The sequence below is a fragment of the Sminthopsis crassicaudata genome, chromosome 5 (assembly GCF_048593235.1).
Source record: "Sminthopsis crassicaudata isolate SCR6 chromosome 5, ASM4859323v1, whole genome shotgun sequence".
Taxonomy (NCBI): Eukaryota; Metazoa; Chordata; class Mammalia; order Dasyuromorphia; family Dasyuridae; genus Sminthopsis; species Sminthopsis crassicaudata.
In genome coordinates this window covers 279,003,592-279,024,361 of record NC_133621.1, presented here as the reverse complement: position 1 = coordinate 279,024,361, position 20,770 = coordinate 279,003,592, and the positions used below count along the sequence as shown (strand labels likewise).

Genomic DNA, 20,770 nt, shown 5'->3' with positions numbered 1-20,770 from the left:
TTGCTGCTGTTTAGTCTTATTTTACCATGTCCAACTAGTTGTGAAGCTAAACTAGACCATAAGCTGTATTATTTAAAGAGGTAACAAACAGTCTGATTAAGAAATAAAGGGGGGAAATCAGTGGAATAGATTAAGTACACAGTATACAATAGTAAATGTTCATAGTAATTTAGTGTTTGATAAACCCAAAGATCCAAACTTTTGGTACAGGAACTCAGTATTTAACAAAAAAATTGCTGGGAAAACTTGAAAACAGTTTGGCAGAAAATTTGGTATAGATATGAGATATAAGGCCAAGATAAGGTCAAATGGGTTGGGTTCATGATTTAGACATAAAAGGTGAAAACCATAAACAGGTTAGGGAAACATGGACTAGTTTATCTGTCAGATTTGTGCACAAGGGAAGAATTTATGACAGACAAGAGCTAACTTCATAAAATGTAAAATGAATAATTTTGTTTATATGAAAAAAAAGTGTTTACACAAATGAAAACAACACAGTCAAGATTATCATAAAAAGTGTTTTTTTTTTTTTAATAAATGTCTCTAATAAAGCCCTTATTTGGCATAGAGAACTGAATCAAATTTATAAGAATACAAATCGTGCCCCAATTGATAAATGGCCAAAGCAGATGAGCATTTTTTCAGAAAAAATCCCAAAGCTGTAGTCATGAAAAGATACTCTAAAGCACTATTAATTAAAGAAGTGCAAATTAACTCTGAGGTACCTACCTCTCACTTGGTTAGTATGGCAGAAAAAAGAAATGACAAATATTGTAGGGAATGTGGAAAAGTTGGGTCACAAATGCACTGTTAACCATTTTGGAGAGCAATTTGGAACTATGTCCAAATGTTTTTCATGAATACACATGTATCAAATTGCTCTTTCTGAGGGAGAAAGGAGAGTGGGAAAGAAGAGAATTCAGAATTCAAAATTTAAAAAAAAAATTGTTTAAAAATTGCTTTTACACCTAGATGGCGCAGTGAATAGGAACACTGGTACTGGAGTGCCAAGGAAACACATAATATAGATTCCCATAGCATTAACTAGCAGTGGAGAAGGATTTACTATGCTTCAAGCAAATTCAGACAATCGAAGGGAATTGTAATCAAGCATAAGGTTGTGATAGCAAAGTTGAAATAGTTAAAGTAGAAGCACAGGATCCCAGGGTGGTAGGAGTTAAAAGCATTAGGTTGAAGATGTTGATGGCGTGTAGGAACAGGGTGGCATGAAGAAATATCAGCTTGTCTGATGTTTATCACAGAAGATCTTTGATCAAGCCCATTTCTTTTGTTATATCTTTTAGAACATCCTGAATGATCTTGATGTATTATAGGATAGGAGAGATACCTTATAAAAGAGCCTTTATGGTGGTGGTCTAAATGAAATAATTTTTTAATAAGCAGACAAACACAAAAATGTATGTTCTCAGTTAATTGTGAAATTGTAGAAATATGGTTCTTGTAGAAAGTGGCTTGAGAAAATCTTTGTTCCTCAGTCAGTTTTTAGTTGTGTCTGAGTCTTTGTGACCCCATTTGGGGCTTTCTTGGCAAAGATACAGGAGTGGTTTGCCATTTCTATCCCTGGCTCATTTTACAGATGAAGATACTAAGTGGCCCAGGAGTTACACAGCTAGGAAGTATCTGGGCCTGGTCTTGAGCTCAGGTCTTTCAGATGCCAAGCCTGGCACTGCACCAATAGCTGCCTTTGGGAAAACTAATTGTTTCCTACTAATACTCTTTGAAGGATCTTATTTAGATGGTAGGGGGTAGAGGGATAATTTTCTTGGTTCTTTGAGGCCCCCTCATTTCCACACCTGCGCCCATGCACACAGACATATGTGTTTTTTATATTGGCTTTTCGACACCTTCATAGCTATGTCACCACTACCCTGGATCTCTGCTATATTACATATTTAATTTAATTTGGCTTCATAGCATTATTGGTAGTAGAATGTCCCTGTGCTATTCAGTGCCTCTAATGAGCAGTCTCTTGGTAGCTAGGTTTTTCTTTTTTTCTTGGTTACTGATGGGAATGATGTAGTAGAACCTCATTGGCTGGAAATTTTTGAAAGCTGGTAGCTGAAGAAAGAATCTAGTGTGTTGATATGCCAGGTTTCTGTATAATTAGCTAGCTGAATAAATTTGGCCAAGTGGTTTTTGTTTTAATGAACTGCATGTCTCATTGAGTGATTTTTTTTTTTTTTTCCTTCCCCCTGAGACAACAATAGAAATTGAAAAGGACGTATGACTGTAAGGTTTTCTTTATGTGCTTGTCCATAATTGTATTGTTGTGAATTTTATTAAAACACATTTTATTTCATAACTTACATAGATTCAAGGAAGGAGTGCATAACTCAGGGAGAAGAGAGGATTTACTGCATTCATTCTGAATGAAAAGTAGGGAAATAAGAAAACAGAGAGTGCCTGTTTCTGTATGGTGAACACTGACATTTTGAGCACAGAAAGAACTAGCAAGAACTTGCACTTTCAAAAAGTTCCTTTTTTTTTTTTTTTTTTTAAATTCATGATACATTTGGGTCCAGATCTTTTTTGAGTTTACTTTTTTTGTATATAGTTTTAATTTTCAGGGGTTTTTTCCCTTTTTGGATGTTTTATCTTAATCATTTTTAGAATCCTTTTTGGTCTTAAGCAAAATGTCTTCTTATTGACCTGGGTTAAACATCCCAATGTTAATATTACCAAAAAAGGGAATAGTAGAGCCTTAGATTATCCATTTGTATACATGTTCATATTTAATTATTCATGGCTTGAATTTCAGGAGGTGGATGGTAGTACTGATAACTTCAAGCCATAAAATCAAGTCAGCAAGCATTTATTAAATGATCACTCTGTGGCAGGCACTATGTTGAGTGCTGGAAATAAAAACAAGCATCAAGATAGTCCTTGCCCCCAAGGAACTAATTCTAATATTCTAATAGGAAAAGACTACACAGTGGAAGCTCAAAGAGGTAGGATTGGGTGGGACAGGGTAGAGAAAATGTGAAATGACTGGCTTTGTTGGATACTGTTGTTCAGTTGAAGTTTTGGGAAGAGGCTGCAGGAGCAGAGGATACTTTGAATTGATGAATGCCAGTGCATGAGTGACCTTCTAGGATGAAGAGGTTTCTGGGGCATGGTTGAGGAATTCTGGAATTACAGCCTGGAGAGGAATCAAGGAAGAAAGTTGACTGAGATCCTCACATCTTTTTGCAAAATCTCTCTAAGTGATTCATTCTCCTACTTAGAACAGTGGTTTTTCCATGCCTCTTCTTTCCCCCTGTAACCTCCCATGGCTTCCCTTCCTCTTCCCTCTCTTTTGAGATTTTTGCTTCATATTTCACTGGGGGGAAAAATTTTTGAGGCTATTTTAAGAGCTTTTTCTTACCTCTTCCTCAGCTCACATTTCCTAGATACTCAGCCAGCATCCCTACCTTTAAACCTTTCTCACGTAATGAAATGGTTCTTCTTCCTGAGGCCGAACCCCTCTATCTGCACATACTTGCACATAGCCTATTTCATCCCAACTCTTAATACATTATCTGTTCCTCCTCAGACTTGAGTCTGCCTTGCTGGCTGCTTCCCTATACACACCTTACAAATATTATTATTGTCTCTCCCATCCTCAGAAAAACCTCATTTTATCCATCTATGCATGCTAGCTATTATATCATTCCTTTGTTTTGTAGCTAAATCTCTTAAGTGTTAAATTTGATGGCCCTTTCTCAGTCTTCTTCCTGTTTGACACTAAGTTAAATGATTCTTAATTCTACTTACTTTCTAAACTTTCTGCTGATTGCAAGACTACTTTTTTTTTTCTTTCTTTTTTTTTTGCTGAGGCAGTTGGGGTTAAGTGACTTGCCCAGGGTCACTAGGAAGTGTTAAGTGTCTGAGATCATATTTGAACTCAGGTCTTCCTTCCTCAGTTCTTCACCAAGGCTGGTGCTCTATCCACTGCACTACCTAGCTGCCCCAGATTGCAGGACTTTTTAAACTTCTTTTCTTTACCCAAGAAATTTTTACATGGCCATAGGTGTATATATAAGTACATATAATAGGTATACAAATGAAATATTCACTGATAATAAATCATAAGTTTATTTTAAAACAATTCTTTGGTGTACATATAATTTTGACATTAAAGATGAAGGCAGATTTGCATTTTAATGAGATGGATGTGCTTATTTATTTCTATTAAAGCTTTTTATTTATAAAGCATGATTGCAGGGGTAATTTTTCCAAATTGACCCTTGCATAATCTTTTGTTGCAAATTTTCCCCTCCTTCCCCCCAACTTCCTCCCCTAGCTGGCAAGTAGTCCAGTACATGTTAAATTTGTTGAAATACATATTAGATCCAATATATGTTATGTAAACATATTTATACAATTATTTTGTTGTGCAATAAAAATCAGATCAAGAAGGGAGAAAAAGAAAAACTGAAAAAGAAAAGACAGTACAAGCAAATAACAACAGAGTGAGAATGTTGTTTTCCACACTGTTCCCATGGTTCTCTCTGGATGTAGAAGACTCTCTTCATCACTGAACAATTGGAACTAGTTCGAATCATCTTGATATTGGAGAGTCATGTCCATCAGTATTGATCATCATATAGTCTTGTTGTCGTGTATAATATGGTTCTGCTCATTTTCTGAGCATCAGTTCATATGAGTCTCTCCAAGCCTCTAAAATCATCCTGTTGGTCGTTTCTTACAGAACAGCAATATTATATACTTTGATGTACCATAATTCAGCTATTCTCTACTTGACGGGCATCTACTCAATTTCCAGTTTTTTGCTACTACAAAGAGGGCTGCCACAAACATTTTTGCACATGTGGGTCCCCTTCCCTCCTTTAGGATCTCTTTGGGATATAATCCCAGTAGAAACACTGCTGGATCAAAGAGTATGCATAGTTATCAAACTATGAGCATAGTTCCAAACTGCTCTCCAGAATGGCTGGATCTGTTCACAGTTCCACCAACAATTTTTCAGTGTCCCAATTTTCCTACATCCCCTCCAATATTTTTGTCATCATCTTTACCTGTCATCTTAGCCAATCTGAGAGGTGTGTTGTAGTATCTCAGGGTTGTCTTAATTTGCATTTCTCTAATCAATAGTGATTTGGAGCAGCTTTTCATATGGCTACAAATAATCTCAATTTCTTCATCTGAAAATTGTTGATATCCTTTGACTATCAATTGGAGAATGGCTTGAATCTATCTTTTATTAATTTGAATCAATTCTCTATATATTAGAAATGAAACCTTTATCAGATCCTTTTGATCTAAAACTTTTCCCAGTTTATTGCTTCCCTTCTAATCTTGTCTGCATTAGTTTTGTTTGTACAAAACCTTTTAAACTTAATATAATAAAGATTAATCTTTTATGGTCATTAATGATCTGTAGATCTTCTTTGGTCACAGATTCCTTCCTCCTTCACAAATCTGAGAGGTAAACTATTCTATGTTCTTCTAATTTGTTTATAGTGTCATTCTTTATGTCCAGATCATGAACCCATTTCGACCTTATCTTGGTGTATGGTGTTAAGTGTAGGGCTATGCCTACTTTCTACCATACTATTTCCAATTTTCCCATCAGTTTTTGTCAGATTCTTATCCCAAAAGCTGGGACCTTTGAGTTTGTCAAATACTAGATTGCTATGGTTATTGACTATTTTGCCTGTGAACCTAACCTATTCCAGTGATCAACTTCTCTATTTTTTAGCCAGTACCAAATGGTTTTGATGATTGCTGTTTTATGATATAGTTTTAGATCTGGTACAGCTAGACCACCTTCATTTGCTTTTCTCTTCATTAATTCCTTTGAAATTCTTGACCTTTTGTTCTTCCAGATGAATTTTGTGGTTATTGTTTCTAGTTCAGTAAGATAGTTTCTTGGGAGATTGATTGGTATAGCACCAAATAAATAGATTAGTTTAGGGAGTATTGTCATCTTTATTATATTGGCTCGACCTATTCACGAGCATTTGATATTTTTCCAATTGCTTAAATCTGACTTTATTTGTGTGGAAAATGTTTTTAGTTTTGCTTATATAGTTCCTTACTTTCCCTTGACAGATTAGTTCCCAAATATTTTATATTATCAACAGTTATTTAAATGGAATTTCTTTTTGTATCTTTTGCTGTTGGATTTCGTTAGTGATGCTGATGATTTATGTGGATTTATTTTGTATCCTGCAACTTTGCTAAAGTTGTGGATTATTTCTAATAGCTTTTTAGTTGATTCTCTGGGGTTCTCTTTAAGTTACCATTGTACCATCTGCAAAGAGTGATAATTTGGTTTCCTCATTACCGACTCTTAATTCCTTTAATCTCTTTTTCTTCTCTTATTGCCAAGGCTAGCATTTCTAATACAGAATTGAATAGTAGCGGTAATAGTGGGCAAACTTGTTTTACCCCTGATCTTATTGGGAATGATACTAGTTTATCCCCATTACATGGATGCTTGCTAATGGTTTTAAATAGATGCTACTGATTATTTTAAGGAAAAGTCCACTTATTCCTATATTCTTTAGTGTTTTTAATAGGAATTAGTAGAATTAAGAGAACATTGTACACAGCAACAATGGATTTGGTTCTTTTCAACATTGTGGTGATTCAGGGCAATTCCAGTAGTTTTTTGATGTAAAGTGACATCTGAATCCAAAGAGAGTTAGCAATGGAGACTGAATGTGGATACAAGCATAGTATTTTCACTTTTTGTTGTTTGTTGCTTGTGTGTTTTTTTTTTTTTTTTTTGTTGTTGTTGTTTTTTTTTTGTTTTTTTTTTTTTTTTTTTGTTAAACCTTTTGATTTGATTTCTCTTGTGTAGAATAATGGATATGGAATTAGAAGAATTGCATATTTAACATGTATTGGAGTATTTGCTGTCTATAGGAGGGGGTGTGGGAAAGGGAAAGAGAAAAATTTGGAACATAAAGTTTTGCAGAGATGAATGTTGAAAACTGTGGAGCAGCTAGTTGGCATAGTGCATAGAGCTCTCTCTCTGGAGTCAGGAGTTCAAATTCCGTTTCAGACATTTAACTCATATGAGCTATGTGACCTTAGACAAGTCTTTTAATCCTAGTTGCCTAACAAAAATAGAGGGGGAAAAAAAAAGAAAACTATTTTTACATATATTTGGAAAAGTAAAAAGCTGTTAAAAAAAATCTTCAAAAAGAAAATGTGTTCAGTTTGTGTGGCAATGCTTCTAAGTATTTGCAAAAAAAGCCACCATGAAAATAATTGTGGCCTGTGTGCCAATCTTATTGCAGAGGATGAAGAGAAACTTCATGAGAAACATATTGTTAGATATTCTAAAGTCAGCAAATTAATATTCAGTGACGTTAATGAAAATATGGGAATAGCTAAGGACAAATAACATTAGAAAATATGGATCTGGAAATATTGAATTGAGAGAGTTCTAAGACTGGTAGATTGCACTATCCCATGCTGATAGATTGTGTACTCTGTCTTTCAAAATGGGATTGTTAGATGCTGGAGTTGGGAAGCACTGATGAACACACCATTCTCCCTGATTAAATTGATTATATTTTAAGAGGAAATAACTCATAATGTGTGTATAGCCACTGTTGTTGTTTAAGCACAGATCAAAATTATAGTACAAAGAAAGAATAATGAAAATGAGAAAAACTATACACCAATCCATTTAAAGTAATTAAATCCTGGCTTTTCAGGTAATTCTTAGACATTGAAAATAAAATCAATAAAGAAATAATAATTTAACCTATCATTTTAGATAGCAAATAAATACTTGATTGATTGCCACATGGGGGAATATGCCAACCAAGGACTTCACATGTTTATAATAAAAAATTGTAAAATCTTTGCAGAAATATGATGAATGATTATGAGCAATACTGCGCTGTAAAACAGAACAGGCATTTTAAAGAGAGCTTAATGAGATCCAATCAAAAGCAATCTTAAGGGAACTTAAAGATGAAAATTGATGTTGACTGGCAAAGAGAAGAATGGAAAAGATCTATATAGATTTTTGTAACCAAATTTTTCTACTATCTTGTGGATCTCTTGTATTCTTGTAGACGGTTAAACTTTCTCAGTCTTTGATGGGCTTATAGAAGAGGTAAAAATAGCATTCAAGAGACCAAAACTAGGAAATGCAGCTGGATCATACATGGAAGACATTTGTGCAAGAGGAAACCCAATTTTAAAGGCATTGAGGGATTGAAGGTGGATCTAATATTGAAATTAAGAGAAAGCCAACAACAACTATTGACATGAATATGCTGGATTTTCCATCTAAAATTGTCATGAGAACCATCATTTCATTTCACCCATTAGTTGGGGAAAGGAAGGCCTTTTGAATGCAATTTTCTACAGTTGATTATATATCACCACACATGAAAGTGATAGAGAGATAGAGAAAATAAAAGCTCCCACTGTGGTTATTGCTTACTGGCTTTTTTTTTTTTTTTTAATATATTTGCTTGGTTACACAAGATGTTACTAAATGTTTTCTTCCAACAAAGTATTTTCCATGTATTCTTTAAAATAACTTGAATCTTTGAAAGATTGAGCAACTTATATTTTTTCATATATATGATGGAAGGAAAGTTATGTAAAGTCCAGAGATTCTCTAAGATTGTGAGAACCCTTCAGAAACTCTTGTTTGTGAAAAACATTGGAGTGGTTGCCTCAAGCCCTGGAACATTGCAGTCCTGCCTGGTAGAGCAGTCCTGCCTGGTAGAGTCTATTTAGATAATGATATAAATAGATGAACAAATGGGAACCATGGTTAAACAGGAAGAGGAAGAGGAGCATGGGCTAGATTGGCTTGTGAGTCATAGAGGACTTTCAGACTACAAAAAATTAAAAATGCTAATATGAAAAAGGGGTAGGTGGGAACAGGTTGCAACTTTTAAAAAATAAGGAAATTAGAAAGCAAGTGGATTGTCACATTGCAAGAGTGGACAGCTGGTGGATAGTCCTATGTTTTCCATAGGCATCTTTGGACTGTCAAGAGAGTGCAGATATCACTGTCCTTATGGGGATATGTCCGAATGAGTGTTGTACAGGATGACCAGGCATGAATATGTTGAGGGAACATCTAAAAAATGGATATATTTCACATTTCACAGGAAATTTCACAGGAAGACTGCATGGTACAATGGAAGAATACTAGACTGATTGATAACCCAGATTTTTTCTTTAGCTTTATTCACTTTGTGACCTTGGACACACATTTAATTTTTGAGCTTCAGTTTTTTTTTTTTTTTTTCTAAAATGGAATGCTTAGACTATATAATAACTTAGCCTATTCCACTTGTGGTAATACACTAGTACTGTTTCACCAAAGAGAAAGATGATTTAAAAAAAAAAATCTAATAGGCAAGCCCAGAAGTCTGGAGGACCTGAATTCAAATGTAGTCTCAACCGGTTAACACTTCCTAGCTGTGTGACCTTGAGCAAGTTTCTTAACCTCAGTTGCCTCAGCCAAAAAGAAAAAAAAATCAGTACACATCTGAAATTCAAAATATTACTATTCCTTGATGTTTATTCATAATATCTAATTGTTCCACCATTAAATCACACCATTTTCTGATTTTGTATTATGTCCACTAGAGGGTAGCATGAAATTACTAAAGTGAAATTAGTCCTTAGTGAAAAAAGTTACCCTCCTTAGATTTACTGCTCCCCTCTCCCTCAGCCAATTTAATCCATGACCTACCAGTATACATAGACATAAGAACAGATTAATAAACAGATTGGAAATGTATATATTTTTGCAGATATAACATTGAGCTACAGTAAGATATGTGGGTGTATATTTAATAAAGCTCTTAAGATTTTTACTATTAAAAAGCATTATTTAAATTCTGAATTTTGTGTTCTAAAATTTGTTTTAAAAAAGTTTTAAGTTGACTTTCAAATGGCATTCTTATAGACTTAATAGTTACTGATGAGTATGTATCTGTAGAGGTTTAATCATCTACCAGTTGTTTATGGTGCCAGTCACCCATTTCCTAAAATTCTTTCTAATAAAAGTTTAGTTCTTTTCTGTTCTAAATTTTTCTCAATACTAACACATATAATAGATTTTTAAAGTTGTACTTGGGTCTATTAAGTTCCAAAGTTAGGAGTCCTTACAATTTATATACCTGTTGTGCTTTTTATCCACTCCTGTAGTATCTTTTGAGGGACTTCTCCTATTTTACTATCTCTTGCTATTCTCACCTTTTTGTTTGTACCTGGTTCTTGTATTTAAGTTATCTACTTAATCCAGAAGCTTAGGATCATTGGACCTGCTATTTAAATAGACAAGAATACTATTGTTTTGTAATAAGTATTTAAAATTAATAATTTTGGGATTCTAAGATGACTTCATAGTTAAACCAAAATCAGAAAAACAAATTTGCCTTCCAAAGAGGTACAGTGGGAATAATAGACTCATTTCTAGCCAATAAAGGTTCTTTTTCTGAAACAATACATTGTTTTCCAAACAAATGAGATTTTATCCCTTTTTGAGCATTGAAAGTTAAAATTTTAGCCTTTTTAGTGGGAAATCGCTGAAATGTTACGTACTTTATAGCCATCTTAAATAGAATCTTAAATATGATTTGGTCTTTTTTTTTGGCGACCAGTCATTGTGAACAAGTTATTTTATTAAGCTACATAATATAATAGCCCCCACAGGCCTACAAAGTGTATATGATTGTATACTTCATATTGCTATGTTTTTTGAATACATGGTCTGATTTATCAACATATTTTGTTTCTGTGTCATTATTACTTGTCACTTTATATTGCTGGGTTCTAAGTCTTCTCCTTTCTTCCCTTTCCATCTACATTTCAACTAAATTGGTTTTCATATTGTCCTTCATATTCAACATGCTATTTTCTGTCACTGTGCCTTTCCATCCTAGTTTTGTTTCTTATAAGTCTTAGTTTTCTTTCAATTTCTGTTTGTGCCACCGTCTATATAAGGCCTTTCCTGATTTTTCCTTAGTTGCTAATAGTGACTGCCTACCCCTCATTTTCTCATTACCTTGAATTCACTTTGCATTTCCTTCTTTGTATAGATGTTGTTCTTTCTTCTCCCTCTCCCCCTCCAGCTTCATGGGAGGTAATGACTGGTAAAGTAGATATTTAATAAATGTTTCTTGGTTATCTACTCAAGTAGAAGACAGTGTTATAATGGAAAGAGCTTTGGTTGGACTAGAATAAAATCAGAGTTGAGTTTGAACCTGACACTTTTCTTTGGGACTGTGGGCAAATTACTTGTAATCATTTCTTCTTCCTGTATAAAAAGGAGAGATTTCCTTTGAGATTTCCTCAACAATCAGCAATTATTTATTTGAGAACTTTCCATGTAAAGACGATCCACTGTGAGAGACTTAGATATTTTGGTAGACGATGACCCAAGACAATTCCAAAGTACTCTTAATGGAAAAATGCTATGCACTTCCAGAGAGAGAACTGATGGATTGAGTGCAGATTGAAGCAGTCTTTTTTTTTTTTTTTTTAACTCTTGTTTTTATTGTTACATTTTGTTTGTATTTTAGTTTTGCAATGGGGCCAATATGGAAATATGTTTTGCATAACTTTCACATATATAATCAATATAAAACTACTTGCCTTCTCAAGTAGTGTCGAGAAAGGGAGAGAATGTAATTAGGAAATATTTAACGAAATAAAAATAATTCTTTTTAAAGTTATATTAAATACTGATGGTATAAAAGGCAAGAAAAAAAATTTCTGCACTCAAGGAGGTCATCAATTCCAATTAGGGAAGCAACATACAAATGTCTAGTAAGTAAACAAAAGATATATACAGAGTTAGAAGATAATCTGAGAGCAAAGGGTATTAGCAGAGGAATGGGTGGTGTTTTTCAGTTGTGTCTAACCCTTCCGTGACCCTATTTTGAGTTTTCTTGGCAAAAATCCTGGCGTAGCCTTTCTTTTTCCAGCTCATTTTACAAATGAGGAAACTGAGACAAAAAGGATTAAGTGACTTGCAGTGTCACATAGTTCAGCCTAGGAAGTGTCTGAGGCCAGATTTGAAGTCAGGAAAAAGTCTTCTTGAATCCAGACATCAACTCACAAACTCTTATCCACTGAACCACTTAGCAGTCTTGCCCCAATTGTAGCAGTTCTATGTAGTGATAAAATTAAGTGTTCTTTGAATGTTTTATAGAGTTCACTTTGTTCTATTTTTCCCTTGGAGGATTCTTTCATTTATACTGTTTATTTGCTTTTGGAAGCATGCAATTAGTTAAAAAAATTATTTTTAATAAATCAGTTAAGAAATGTTCACTGTACAAAAGTTAACATTGAAGGTTTTTAACAAAGCCAAAATATACTTTTTTTACACAATACTTATATTAGCAGCAAACAACTTTTGAGGTTTCCATTTTCTGATGTTTTCAAGAGAGTATAAATAGTAAACAAATAATTCCTAAGAATTTCCTTTATTCCTTATTTATTGCGAATCTTTTATTTCATGCCTTACATGCTGGTTTTCTCTACTTTTCTTAATTAGATTAGCAAATGATTTTTTTCCCCCAAAGCAAATCCCATTTCAGTGGAGGTATTTTTATTTATATGGTTCTCTTTCAAAACCTACTTTTTATTTTTGTGTGTGTTTATTTTGTGTGTGTGTGTGTTTTTTGTTCTGGATCTAGTTAATTTTTGTTCTGGATCTAGTTAATTGATCTGCTCCTATTTTCCTTGATGAAAGTGGTTAGAAATATGTTTTTCCCTAAGAACTACTTCAATTGCATCCCACAATTTTTGGTATGTTTTCTAATTGTCGTTTTCTTTTGAATTTTTTTTTTTAAATTTTTCAATACACTGATTCTTTGGGATTAAATTATTTAGTTTTCATTTAGGCTTTATTTTTGAATTGTGGTCAATAAAGGATGTGTTTAATATTTTCTGGTTTTGTGCATTTGTTGGAAGGTTTTATGGTTTAAGTATATATGGTCAGTGTTTTGTAAAGCTGTATTTGAGAAAATTATATTCCTTTTATTGTCAATCAGCAATCACCAGAGAGCCATCATATTAAGCACTGATATTCCATTGCTTATGATTTTGGCTTTAATATATTGTGCCTTCTCACTTTATCAGCTTTTAAAATTTAAAATAAAAAAAAATTTTTTTTACAACACGTTCACCTTTTCTAATATTATGACTGCTACCATGCTTTTTTGAATTCATTTCGAGCTTGTTTGAATGGCTAAAATTTCTTATTTTAGCTTATGAATCTTATTTTAACCGCGTTTCTTTTGTTTTCTCAAGCCATCCTTTCCTTCATGTTCTTGATAATGCTTGTATTTCTCTATATTTACTCATTTGTCCTGGTCCTCCTCATCTGCTAATAATAATATCTTAATGTTTTATGCTATTTATATGTCTTGTTAGGGTTGTAGTGGTTTTTTTTTGCTATTAGCCTGTGGTGGCAGGAGTGGGTTTTTTTGTCTCTTTGTAGCCTCAGAATTTAGCACATAGTAAAGTCCTTACTCTCTTTTGCTGCTCCCATCTCCTTTAAAGGGAGAAAGATTATAGGGAAAGTGGAAGCAACTGCTCCTGCCTCATCTCTCTTTTTCCTTTTGCCCAAACCCCATTTACCTAGCTTATTTACCCTTATTCTCTCTCTCCCCCTCACTCCCCCACCCCCCCACTTTTGATCCATACTTCACAATGGAGATGTTTTGAGTCTACTCTCCTCTTAGACTCTTTTGAGATCTTTTTGATTATGCCTGTTTTTCTATTGGCTTTTGATAGTTTTTTTCACTAAATCAGTCAGCAGTTACTTGTTTTGTATGTAACTGGCACTTGCTAAGTGCAGTGTTTTCAATTCTTTGTATCATAGATAATCCATGAGGTCCATGTATTTGCCTTTCTTCAATTTCCCTCTTCCATGTTTATATATTCTCACACATCTGATTATGAGAAATAGTCATTATGTTCCCCTTCACTTTTCTTCCCTCAGATATTGTCTTTCCTTTCTTTCCATCAAGAAATATATCCAAATTCAAATCCTTTACTTGCTTATTCCTTCTGGTAACCCTTGAAGACATTAAGTGATTCTACACAGGGTCTACTTTTCCCCTCCCCAAATTTATCCAATTCTGGTTTTCTTCAGCTCCTGAATTAAAGGGATTTTTGTGAAGATAACAAATATTATCAGTGAATTTTAAGTCCTGAGATAGATGCGACTATTGTCGACTTGTTAGCCAATATCCTTCCTCTTTTTAAGTTTCCTGTGTTGCTTTCAGTATGATGTTAGAATCTGAATGCTTTACTAGTTAATGATTCCTTCCCCCAAAAGATGTTGAACTGAACAGCTTCATGTTTAACCTTATCTGCATGGTGACAGAAAGAAGAAACTTGTAAACCCAATACTTGTTTTCTTTTTTTTTTAAGGAAAATATAGTTGTCCAGTTGTGAAAGGCAACAAATAAGGTGTACGGTGGTTAGAGTGCTAGACCTAGAGTTAGGAAAACTCTTCCCCAGTTTAAATCTGGCCTCGGACACTTCGTATCTGTGGAGGTTTACACAGATAGGGCAAGTTACTTAACCCTGTTTACCTCATTTTCCTCCTGTCAGAGAGAGCTGGAGGAAATGGCAAACCCCCTCCAGGATCTCTGCAGAGAAAGCCCCAAACAGGGTCATGAAAATTTGGACAAGAATGAAAAACTACTGAAAACAACAGCAGTGAAAGGAAGGAAGAAAAGTCTAGTGACAAGAGTCTGATTCCCTTATTCACGTTGTATGTGTTCTTCCTTCCCTCTCTCCCTTTTAAATGTGGGTTCCTTCTGGGAAGTAGTAACAGTAAATATTTAACCAATATCTGCATTATCATGTTTGGATACTGAATGTGTCAACACTTTCTAGAATTGTACAATAGCTAAAATAGTTAAATGACAGAATGCTTGCCTGTCAGTAGGCAAGGTATGATTGACTAGCTTAGGTTGACTAGCTTAGGGGATACTCCTTCAAGTAAGTCAACAAACATCTACTGAGTACCTCTCTGTGCAAAGCACTAAGTGAATGCAAAAGCATTTATTACACATTTATTGTGGACCTAGCACTGAGCATTGTCCTAGATACTTGGGGTGGGGGTGGGGGGAGACAAGATTAAAATTTGATCTTGTTCTTGCCCTCAAACCAGACTCTGTGTGTATATGGGGAAGGGGGGATGACAACAATGTGACACATACAGGATGAGGATATGGAAGAGGTAAGAAGAAACTTCAGGGTAGAAGGGGAGGAGGAATTTGAAGGGATCTTTAGAGGTTAAGCTATGGGTAGGGAGTAGACTAGTGGTAGAGCAAGTTGAACTAAAAGCATAAAGTTCTGGTTAGAGGCTAGTTTACATTAAGCCGGAGCTTGGACAGAGTTGAATCCTAATTCATTAGGATAGTAGGGAGTTATTGAAGGGTGAGCAACTATAGTTATAGAATGTGACATTTATCATATCTTACTGTGTCAGTTAGCATTTTACTTTATTATGCAAAGGAGTATTTCTGGTAGTAGGGTTTGGGACATGATTACTTAAACTCTCTTCAAATTTTTTGAGTTTTAGATTCTTTCCTTGCCTCCAATCCCTTCCCTGCCCACTGAGAAAGCAAGCAACATGATACTTATCATACACATGAAATGTGCAAAACATTTCCATATTAGCTGTATTATTTAAAAGAAGAGAAAAAATGATAATATTGTTCTTCAGTTCACTCTCTGGAGGTGAGTGGCATTTTTCATTGATGATTCTTTGGAATTCTTGTGGATTATTGTATTGTTCAGAGTAGTTAAGTCTTTCATTATAGTGTTGCTATTAATGTGTATAAATGTTCTCCTGTATACTTCACTTTGCATCTGTTCATATAGGTCTTGCCAGGTTTTTCTGATGCTGTCCCCTCTCTCCATTTCCTCTCCCCCATCATTTTTTTCTTATAGCACAGTAATAGTCTATTGCAATCATACTATGACTTATTCAGTCATCCCCAAATTGATAAGGCATCCCCTTAGTTTCCAATTTGCTACTACATAAAGAGATGTTATAAATATTTTTGTATCATCTTTTTGGGACACAGACTTAGCTGTCTGTATTGCTGGGGCAAGATGCAGTTTTATAGATCTTTGGTCATTATTCCAAATTCTAAATGGTTGGACCATTTCACAACAAAAAAATTAACTTGCTCAAAAAATCTCATTGAGGGGAATGGGATATATATGGGAAAGGGGGGAGGGTAATAAAAGAGGTCGTATTCAGGGAGGGAGTGGTAAAACACTTTTGAGGAGAGAATAATTGGGGGAGAGAAGGAAATATAATTAGCAATAATATTGTAAAAAAATTCAAAGTAAGTTTCTCTGATGGTATATTATTCTCTGGAAAGCGGTGAACAGGATGGCTCTCAGGGAACAACAACAAAAAACAACTTGGAAAGTTCTTCATGAACAAAATGAAATATACTGTGTACAAAATAATAGCAATGTTCTGGGCCGACCAGCTATAAATTGGATGCCACAATGATTGACAATGACAGAAGGACTTGTGATGAAAAATTCTCTCCTTACTCTCTGTGTCTCTGCCTATTTTAATTTAATTTTTCTTAAGGGTTTTTATTTTCATATTGGTGGGAGATGTATTTTCACAGCTTAACTTTTATGAAAATGTTTTGCATAATTTCACATGTGGTTTCTTAATTGTGAATGGGGATAAGGGAGAAAACCTAGAACTCAAAAATCTTAAAAAAAAAGAAATGTAAAAATTGTTTTATGTATAACTGGGGGAAAATAATAAATAAATTTAAAAAGGAGATCTTGAGGGGGGGAACTTGCTCTGTGTAAGGGTATTGGTTTTAGTGTACCTAAACTCCTTTACCCCTTGCTCTCCTGTGTTTCTCTAGGATGGTCTTGGGTACTTATTTTTCCTATTGATTTTGAGCTATTTGTAATTAGCTGTGTTAATTTTACTTATGTGTGTGAAGTTTAGCTGGGGTAATTTTTTTCGCAACAAGTAAGATGCCTCTGTAGTATCAACCAGAGTCTCAGTGAAATATTGGGTTAATTATAGATTAGATAATAGCACTTCTAATTTCCTTCACAAGATATTTTGTTGTTTATTTTTGAGTGTATGTGGATGTGTAGGGTTTTTTTGTTTTGTTTTGGATGAAGCAGTTGGGATTAAGTGATTTGACCAGGGTCATATAGCTAGTGTTAAGTATCTGATGTTGGATTTGAACTTGGGTCTGCCTGATTTCAGGGCTGGTGTTCTATCTACTGTGCCATCTAGCTCTTCCCACATGATATTCTTTAAAAAAAAAAAAAAATTTTTTTTTGATGTGTGTGTGTGTGTGTGTGTGTGTGTGTGTGTGTGTGTGTGTGTGTGTGTGTCTAATATATATTAAACTTTTTTTGTATCTTTTTTCTTTCTTAGGAAACCCAGCGTTTGCTGGCAGAACCAGTTCCTGGGATAAAAGCAGAACCAGATGAAAGCAACGCACGTTATTTTCATGTGGTCATTGCAGGCCCACAGGATTCCCCCTTTGAGGGAGGGACTTTTAAACTTGAACTATTTCTTCCAGAAGAATATCCAATGGCAGCTCCTAAAGTACGTTTCATGACCAAAATTTATCACCCTAATGTAGACAAGTTGGGAAGAATATGTTTAGATATTTTGAAAGGTAAGTGACATCCTTATCCTAGTATTGACATTTCTTTTCTCTTCTTAAGTATGGCATATTAAGAATTCTCTTTACCAGTCTTAGCTTGATTTGACTTATGTCTTGATCTATGGAGGAAAATACATGAATACTTTGGGTACCTCTTATTTTTATAATAGTCTGAACTACTGTCTCCTTAGATAAATGGTCTCCAGCGTTGCAGATCCGTACAGTGCTGCTCTCCATCCAAGCTTTGTTAAGTGCTCCCAATCCAGACGATCCATTAGCAAATGATGTAGCAGAGCAGTGGAAGACCAATGAAGCCCAAGCCATAGAAACAGGTAATACAGCTGTGGAATGTTGTATTGAAGACATTTATTTACTTTTCAAATGCATTTCGCTTCTAAATCTAGAGCATTTCAACAAGTACCCAAGTGCCCACCATTTATGTAGTACATTCAGTAGAATGGAATTGAGCATTTTGTATCCATTGTGGTTGTAGAATTTCATTAAAATTTTTAAGGACAAAGACTTTGCAATATCTTTGGACTATTTAGTCTACAAAAATATTGATATATCTATAAAATATTACCTCTCCTATTTAATGCTTGATGTAAAATATATTTTGAACTAAGGGATCAATGATTGCATATTTGTTTTTTCTTTACAGCCAGAGCATGGACTAGGCTATATGCCATGAATAATATTTAAATTCAATCTCAACATCAAGTGTGCATCACTTCTCCTGTTCTGCGAAGACCTCTTCCTTTTTTGTTTGCATTTAATGGACACAGTCTTAGAAACATTACAGAATAAAAACCCAGACCATCTTCAGTCCTTTGGTGATTAAATGCACATTAGCAAATCTCTGTCTTGTCCTGATTCACTGTTGTAACGCATGAGCAGAGGCTAGAAGTATCATCTGGATTGTTGTGAAATTGTTTAAAAGCAGTGGCCCAGCTCTGCTTTTATTCATTTCTCCCATCATGGTTTAAGTATCAGCACTGTGAATGAAAGTAGTTGTCGGTTAGCTGCAGGGGTGTGTCTTTTTTTCTTCCAGTTTTGTGGGCTCCTTTTCCCTTTTTATGGTGATGCTAATTGCATTGGTTAAAGCAGCTAACCAGTTGTACTTTAGAATATGCCCTCTAGCCAAGTCTAACTCCTTAGACACAGTAGATGGACAAGCTTGGTTGTTTCAACAAAAATGGGAACATTAAACATCACAGCCCTCACTAATATCGTGATTCTGCTGTCAAGTGTAGAAATCTCCCTTCAAGAAAAGCTTGTGACCATTTTGTATGGCTTGTCTGGAAACTTCTGTAAATCTTATGTTTTAGTAAAATATTTTTTGTTATTCTACTTTGCCTTTGTACAGTTTATTTTGCTGTGTTTATTTCGTTTCCCTAATGTGACAATCGTATTTGAAGATTAAAATTAGTCTAGAATATTTTGTTTTGGGTCTTCGCCATCTGACATTAAAAATTAAGACATGGACTTTGCCAATTTCTTTTCATTGATGCAGATACATGATAAAATGCTGCTAAATGAATACTTATAAATTGACCCCTGAGAATACAGAAATCTCTAGTAACTGACATGTAAATTTTGTTCAAAATTATTACTGTCTGATCAGTTAGATTATGATTGGCATCTAGACCTAGAATGCTAGATGTCCAGGGAAAGACTGATAGCAAGCAGCAGTTGTGATTGGCAAATGTGTAACTTTTCTTTTGTGCCACATCATGTTTGGCATTATAATTTTGTTTCTGCCCAGTTTGTCTGAATTTAATACATGACCTTTTGTATTTTATAGGACAACAATGATAGATTTGCTAATTATTCAATATTTGCTAAGCCATTTATTACAATCTTATGTACAAACCAGATGAACAAAGTATTGACCAGCTAAATTGAATTATTAGAAAGGTGTCTTCATTTGAAAGTCCCCAATTTTTAGTATAATATAATCAATCTTTAAAGTTCCTGCATAATCATTTCCTGATTATCCCTCTAGATATCCCTTAAAGGAGCCCCCCCTTTTTTTTTTGTTCCTTTGATTTGATTCCCATAATTTTTTTTTCACTTGTCCTGTCTTTTTCTTTCTTCACTTTTCTCACTCTGCATATTTGATTTCTTTTTATTTTTAAGCCAATCATATGGCCAGTCAGTCTGAGTTATGTTCATGTTAATTTGCAGGTGGAATCTTTTGTCTCTTGCAGTTCAAGGTGATGGTTATGTAGCCCATCTGAATTTTCCCCACTCTTATCTCATATCATCTGGAGTTTCTTCAGAATGTGGTGTATTTTATTGTGCTCCTATGTAAGATGAAGAATTATCTATTAAAATTACATTTTCAACATACATTTGCTTTTGATGACTGGTAACTGGTATACCTCAAAATGCTTTGCATGCTAACAAATGTTAGAACTTTGATTCATTAGTTTCTGTAACCCTACTATTGGAATGTGCAATGGATGACAACCTAGGAAAACCTATGCAGATAGGAGAACTCATAATGAATCAAGAGAAACAGGTACGTACCATATATGTATCAGGCATGAAAAGTTGACATATGATTGTATTTCAGATTTGTAGTTTTTACATAACCAAGTAACTTTAAATGGAAGTAGAGAAGATCTGTATGAAGGAATTTTTACCTTTTAAGTGTCAGAAATGATCAAATATGTAAAGTTATAACCCCCCCCCCCCCCCCCCGAAAGCTTAGTGGGGCATTAATTTTTTTTCATTGTTGTCAGAAGAGCATTTTCTATAATAACTAGGAATGAAACAGCAGGTATCTTTGTTCTCCAAGGAGCCACAGTGTTCTTTAATATTGTGTAAGAAAGAGTGAAGGATTGTTAGTTGGACTAGCTATGGAAAAGATTGATGGGCAAAGTCTAGAACAAAGGGAAATCAATGTATAGCAATATACTGGGAATTTTCACCTGAGAAGTTTTAGCAAGGACATGACATCTAAGCCTTTCTGCTTTTTGCTAGCCCTTGGGTGGTTAGGAACAAGTTTAATTCAAAGTTTCAAAATAAATGTCAGTTTAAATTTGGTCACTTATGTATACATCACTAAAAGTGATTTTGTATGTTTATCTCAAGATGGAGGGGAAAGG

General features: G+C 34.5%; 1 protein-coding gene across 4 annotated transcripts in view; it reads left to right on the top strand.

Annotated features, from left to right (window-relative positions):
- UBE2N (ubiquitin conjugating enzyme E2 N) overlaps positions 1-20,009 on the top strand; it is a 70,451-nt gene extending 50,442 nt beyond the window's left edge. For all 4 annotated transcript variants that reach the window (XM_074271180.1, XM_074271182.1, XM_074271181.1 and 1 more), the window contains 3 exons: positions 17,423-17,669; positions 17,849-17,989; positions 18,319-20,009. In XM_074271180.1, coding sequence (XP_074127281.1) covers positions 17,423-17,669; positions 17,849-17,989; positions 18,319-18,359 — 429 coding nt within the window. In that variant the 3' untranslated portion in view covers positions 18,360-20,009. The remainder of the gene's footprint in view (positions 1-17,422; positions 17,670-17,848; positions 17,990-18,318) is intronic.
- The last annotated feature ends 761 nt before the right edge of the window (positions 20,010-20,770 follow it).